At 35.3% G+C, this 6,707-nt stretch overlaps 1 protein-coding gene across 3 annotated transcripts in view; it reads right to left on the bottom strand.

Moving 5' to 3' along the window:
- Positions 1-784: 784 nt before the first annotated feature.
- Positions 785-6,707, bottom strand: part of STAG2 (STAG2 cohesin complex component) — a 118,199-nt gene continuing 112,276 nt past the window's right edge. For all 3 annotated transcript variants that reach the window (XM_090059318.1, XM_090059320.1, XM_090059321.1), the window contains exons 32-34: positions 6,206-6,332; positions 5,674-5,751; positions 785-2,694 (exon numbers count right to left, since the gene is read on the bottom strand). In XM_090059318.1, the coding sequence (XP_089915444.1) occupies positions 2,671-2,694; positions 5,674-5,751; positions 6,206-6,332 (229 nt within the window). In that variant the 3' untranslated portion in view covers positions 785-2,670. The remainder of the gene's footprint in view (positions 2,695-5,673; positions 5,752-6,205; positions 6,333-6,707) is intronic.

Raw genomic sequence — 6,707 nt, 5'->3', positions numbered from 1 at the left:
GTATCTGGGACAGAAGTTCAATAAACTGATTCAACTTAAATCAGTTAAGTCTGATACTACATCCATCCTGGTTCATCTTAAACCAGTTTTGGCCATTTTGAAAGTGGTTTATGTGCACTGAACTTCAGTTGCGTTACAGATCTGAACTGACTGCTGATCACTTATACCGGTTTGCGTGTAATTTCTGTCCCTAGCCCTAATGGCATGCCAACTTATGCCACAATTATGGCTTGGTGTTAATCATTTTCTTATACTTCTGGCATCTGAATTCAAAAAGCAGTAAAAAAAAAAAAAAAAAAAATCATATAGTGAGTAATGTAAAGAATGTTAACAAACCTTTAAGAAATGAAAGCCTACGGGCAACCCGTACTCTTCCTTGTTTTTAAATCAATTAACCATTGATTTTTCTGGCATATGAAAGAACTATACAAAACTTAATTTTATTTTCAAGTACTAACACTAGAAAATCTTACTCTGTATTTACAGTTAATGTTCTATATAGCAATTAACCTCAAATTAAAGAATATTTAAAACAGTCATGATTGCATAACTTTTCTACTTTAAATTATTAACCCAATTAGTGCTTTATTCACATTTTAAAAACTTGTACAATTTATTACAAATATAAAACAGTGCAGTTTTCCATACAGTATCCCAACTCTTGAGACAAACACTTAAAAGACATGGAAAAAGATTTGATTTCTATAAACATAACATTTGCATTACACCCTTATTTTCATCGTTTTCCCCTACCCGATTTAAAAAGATCAAACATACAACATACTGTAGGTTTATTTTTATTCAAAAAGTTACTGTCTCAAGACATAAATACAAATCAGAAAACAGTACAATTAGGACAATAGAATGTGGAGGACAACAGGTTAAGGTAAATATATAAAACATTTTTAGCTGGTTGAAAACATAAAGCTGTAAGAACTGCTTTCACAAAGAAACACTCCTTCAAGAGTAAGAAAAAAATCAACTTAAGTTTAAAATCATATATACAGTCCTCTCAGCAGTTCTATTAAATGCAGTGGTGTGAAAAACAATATAGGCAGTACTTTTAGACATGAGAATATTTATTTACGTAAAATGAGTTAGGCAGATCTGTTTTTGAGTTTGTTGTTACCCCATGATTTAGTAAAATAATTATATTTTATCGTGATCCTTTAGATAACCTATGGTTTTTGGCTACCACAGCCCAATGTTTAATTTCTGAATCTAAAAACAGGAAGCCTTTTTGTACTCACCCATTTGGGGAGACTCTTGTATTGCAAGCATATTAAGGCATGGAATGATTAAAATAATATACCTCAAGAACTGAGAGACAACTGACAAAAAATATACATATGTAATATAAGTTAATATTTCCTTTAAAATGATGTCTAGCTGCCTAAGCCTTGCAAAATGAGTTGATGTCAAAATGGCATAGATCCACTTTCTGTTTTAGACTGATTTAATTTATTTATGAAAGGACACAAAATGAAGTTTAAAGCTTAGCTTTCAAAGAATATTATGGGTTGTTTATGAATTTCTATTATCCAATCTAATTTACATACAGAGGAAATGTACTGTAACCTGTTAGAAGTATCTTTAACCTGAAGACTGCTTGCAAAGACAGATAGATAAAACAATATAAAATACAAATTTAAAAATCATTTTAAAGCATGAATTCTCATGCTTTTCTATTTTTAAACATTGTTAAACTTTCAATATATTTCTGAAACCTCATAATTTTAAGTTGGAATTTAAAAGTAAGAAAAAACTAAACAAACTGCGCAATTATAAAATCAGCACCAATTTATATATATATATAATTTTATTTAAAATTTAGATCCCTATTCCCACACTCTAATAAGCTGTATAATTTTTGTTTAGAATTTTTCTGCAAACATACTACAATAAGCTTCTTTATTTGGAGACAAAATACAGTGGCACTACTGGAAGGAATTTCACAACATTACATTTTTTCTTAAAGGACAAGCAAACTTTCAGGGTTGATAATGGGCAAGCAAGATTGAGTTCTGTTGCTTTCTGGAAGTTCGTGGTTTCTGGACCTTTCAGAGAAGGTTATAGTTGATGCTTTGGGATTTGAAAAACATTTTAAAAGAAAAAAGTGTTGATAAAATTTCTGCTACGTTTACTTTATGTGATTATCATAATTAAAACAAAACTTCTGTTGATGCAATTTAAGTATTTAATTTCAAATGTCAAAACTTCTGGTTCTACTACTCTAGGAAATCAATCCGTCTACCATTTCAGTCCACAGATGTAAACAGGAATCCAGCAGAGCTCATGATTTAGTACAACCAGGCAAAGAATAAAGAGAGGGCCTTAACCAACTGGTATCAAACCCCTCTCAGACTTTCAGATCAAAACTAAGGAGGCAATACTTGTTATGATTTTGAAATAAACTGATAACACATAAATAAAATATTGGTTTTCCAACAAAAACTGTAGCTTATCCTCAAATTGTTTACTTGTCCTTTACATTTCATTTTTCAGGCAAACAAAACTGCCCCTTCAATGCACTTGATCTTGAAAGCATGTCATTCTCCTTAGAGAAAAATCTGTTCAGAATTTCACTGTATCTACCACAATTTTGTATTTAAAAACTTCCTCTTCCACTTAGAAAATGACTTCACCACTGATTTATTTGCTGATCTGGTATTAAAACATTGACACCCCAAGAACCTAAAAGAGAAAAATATGTATTAAAAATGGCCTGGCATTCAATTTATAGTTTTCTGCATTTTCTAACATACACGTAAAAGAGTAAGACAAGATTAGTGTACAGATTAAATGTCATGTTAAGGCACAAATAAATGCCTTGAACATATTTAAGGTTTTTATCCTTCCCTCACTCCAAAATTAGCCATGATGCAGAGGACATTGCAAAGTCTGTTGTAGTGTTGAAAACAGAACAACTCGTATTTATTAGAAGATCCCAAGAAATTAAAATGTAGGTCCATTCAAAAAGCAGCACGGGTCTTCATCAGATTCCTATGAATTTAGGTAATAGCTGAAAATTAGTAAGTTTTCCGTGAGTTAACTATCTGGAGTTCTTTGAAGATGACAGCTCCACAGGCTCAAATCTGAAGTCGAGTGCCATGTTGCGCAGTCTCCAGAATTGTTAGAGAGCAGTTAGTCTGGGATGGGGTAGTCTATAAGCATGCATTGCCTGGTGCAGAGACAATGTCTACAAAGAAGACATCTTGTCCCTCAGTTGCTGTCCAGGATACAGAGACTAAATAGCAGGTATCAATGGAGGCAACATTCAGAAAAATCCAACTAGTCAGTAACCAGATAAAGCCAAAGCCTCCTCACTTGACAGACTACATGATTAAAGTGAAGGAAAGCTTGATCAGGATGACGTATCTGCTCACACTTCTAGGAGACATCCAACAACAGGGAGAGCAAGCAAGAAGTTTCCTAAGCCACTGAAAGCAGGTTCCACCATTGGCGAGCCCATACCAAGAACATCAGGATCATGTGCTCATTTTCCTGCCTTGCTTTGTACTGGACTTTGTGGATCAGAAAGAGCAGTGAAGAGGCATAAAAGAAACTTCACTTCCTACTGCAGCAAGTAGTTATCTGGTACTGCTGGTAACGTACCTCCCCCTCTGGATCTAAACCATCTCTTACCATTGATCTTGCTACTAAAACAAAAAGGAGTCACTCAGCATGCAACAAAAGTGAAATATACAACACGCACGCACAGAAATACAGTGTGATGAGATATCAGTTATCCTAGATGTCATGGACCACAGAACAAGTACTGAAGAACTGGGGAACCATTGTGACTCTCTTACAAACTAAAAATCAGTTCCAAATAATAGATGTCTGGACAGTGTGTGCACACAGGTTATGATGGGTCCACCCTGTGCCTAACTGCTTTAATGTTCCCATGGTCCATGCAGAAGGGCACAAACTCCAGGAGTGGGGGGATCTGGGGGTGCGGCTACATAAAGAAACCACAGCAACCCTATTCAGAGGATTTTTTTGGTGTGTTTATAGAAATTTGAGCACATAAATTGATTTATGTAATTATAATATTGATACAAATTTCAGCCGTGTTTTTATATGGACTAATCATTACCTATGAAATAACTAATAGCCCAACATAGTTTTTGCCTCAATTTAAACAATGCGATTCAGCAGTCTTAACACATTTCCTTAATTCATTTTACATACTCTAAAAGCTCTTTGCAGTAGTAAAATTGTAATATGCTGCCCTCGTGTGGAATCACTGCCAAACTGCAGGTACAGGTGTATGTTTTACTTTATGCTCTATTTTATGGTGGAAAGCCTGAGGCAGAGTATGCGTTCTGTGCATGTTTGCATAGAATAAGGGGTTTATAAGAAGATAGATGGCAACAAAAAACGGGAAAACAAACCAATGTAAAAATTATTAGAGGAGCGATTTTGAGGCTGCAACTGTCCAATTAGAAACACTGTAACCGTGCATTTTGTTGACGGTAGAACAGTTATAGCAAGTTAACGAATGCTGAAAGTGATCACTTCAGACAGATGACGAAAAGATTACTAGGAGAGTTCCAGGGTTATCACTTTGTGAAAAGCAAGGGCGAGGACAAAACACTGAATCTTAAATATGAAATGAAAGTTCGCAAGAAGTAGGTGCACTAAACCCGTTACCTGAGGAACACGTGAACAACTTAAAGGTTTCCTCGCATACTTATGTTCGGGGAGCTTATGTGCACACACACAAATTTTTCAGGATGCTTAGGACACCCTCTCTTGATGCCTTCACCTGCCAAACTGGCTATCTGCTAGAGCTTGTTACTCCCCATCCAATGATATCATAAACGAGTTGTACTAAAGTTCATAGCTTATCCAGCTGACTTTAGATGACAAATTCATAAGAGTGTGTTGCAGACAATGGAAAAAACAGGGTGGAGAAAAAGAGGAAAGGGTGGCAGTGAAAGTGGGAATTACAGGCTTTAGATGCCTTTGGAGCGAAAGCTTCCAATATGGAAAATGAAAATACCTGCACTGACTACAAAGGAAAGGAAAATACACTTAAGTGTTTCTCTTCCATTTAGAGTCTCTTAAACCTATTTAACACAAGTAGTGTGGGGTGCATATATGCTGATTGGTTTGGAGGTCCCAGCTATCTTATTGTTGATAATTGGCAGTAACATCACCAGAATAGCTTAGCTGGTCACAAAAGAAGCTTGATCTTAATGCACAGTTACACTTTACAATACACAAGTAACTGCTCCCTAAGAAGTGCCTTTCCACAATCTAAGTAATGCCTTCTTTTCAAGGTGAAGGGTTTTGCTTTTGACCAGCTGAAGTAGTATTACACTGAAAACAAGAAAAATTAGACACTCACAATGTAGTATTTCTGTCGTGTCTACTTATGTTCAAGATTATTATTTATATTACCTACGTATCTGGGATGAGAAACAATCACTATCAATAATAAGAAGCATTACAATTTCATTACTGTATTTTCAACATTCGACTAATTTTTTTTTTAACAAGTGAATTTCAGCCCAAAGCTGAATATCAGTTGTACACACATTGATGACAACTTAATACTGAAGCAAATACAATCTCTGATATTCCATTCCAATTATACACATGCCAATAGTTTAGTCTTATGACTGGAATTTAGTTTCAACTTTCCCCTCATTTTACTAAACCTACCGATTCATCCATGATTGAAGCAGGGTCAAAGAAATCTGGTTTTAGCTCCGTTCTTTCTCTCCGATTCTTTGATGGTGGCTAAAAAAAGCAGCAAGAAATGAATGATCATCCAAAACACTAACTGTAATTCAAATGAAAGAGAAACAAGATTTCTCTTTTACTAAAGGTAGATGTTGACTGAAAAAGTGTAAAAGCTTATTCTGAGGAAAATACTTATTCCTATTAAGCTATTTTACACAAACACACCTTTTATGGCAAGCAAACAGTAAAAATGGTAGGAGAAGTGATAAATTATTTTAAAACACATTGATTCAATAAAATAAAATGTCAAGAAAACTGGTAAATACAAAAAATGTACTGTCAAGATGCCCACATTTGTAGCAAAGTTGACTTAAACCTTGTTAAAGCCAACTTTTTTGTTCAAAATACAACCACTATGCGTTCTGCTGTGCAAAGAACACTGAAATATAAAAGCTGATTTAACTTCAATACCAAGTTTAATTAAAATTAATATACTTTTAAATTTGCTTACCAAGTCTATATCCATGGTGTCAAAATCCATGCCTTCATTGAGGTCTTCAATTCGCCCTTCTGATGACATCATTACGTCTTCAACAATTGGCTCCTCATCATCTTCCATTAGGCTTGTACCACGCCGACTACAAAAATGTAAAGAAAATATGCTTAAGACTGACCTGAAATATTACATATGTAGCAAAATTATTAGGATTTCCTGGAACCTAATGTAGAGCTGGATATAAATTACAATTGTAATGAAATGTACTGGTAAAAGCATGGACAGAGGCTGAAGGAGGATCCAGGGGCCCAATCCAGACTATGGTCTGCATGGTCCAGCCTGTTCTTTGAGTGAAGTCCTAGGAGGACAATACCCTGCAGTGTTTTGTGGGACCGTGGTACGGGTGAGGGCTCAGAGTGGCCAGTCGTACATGTGCGGGTGTGTGTTTGCTCAGAGTGGCTGGTGTGCTGCTGTCTCACGGACAGAATGGCAGCTCTGACACTCTTCTGTGCGTATT

Source organism: Crocodylus siamensis, chromosome 8 (genome assembly GCF_052110815.1).
Source record: "Crocodylus siamensis isolate JL-2025a chromosome 8, ASM5211081v1, whole genome shotgun sequence".
In the NCBI taxonomy this organism is placed as follows: Eukaryota; Metazoa; Chordata; order Crocodylia; family Crocodylidae; genus Crocodylus; species Crocodylus siamensis.
Note: the sequence above shows the minus strand (reverse complement) of the source record. Positions and strands in the feature narration are given on the sequence as shown.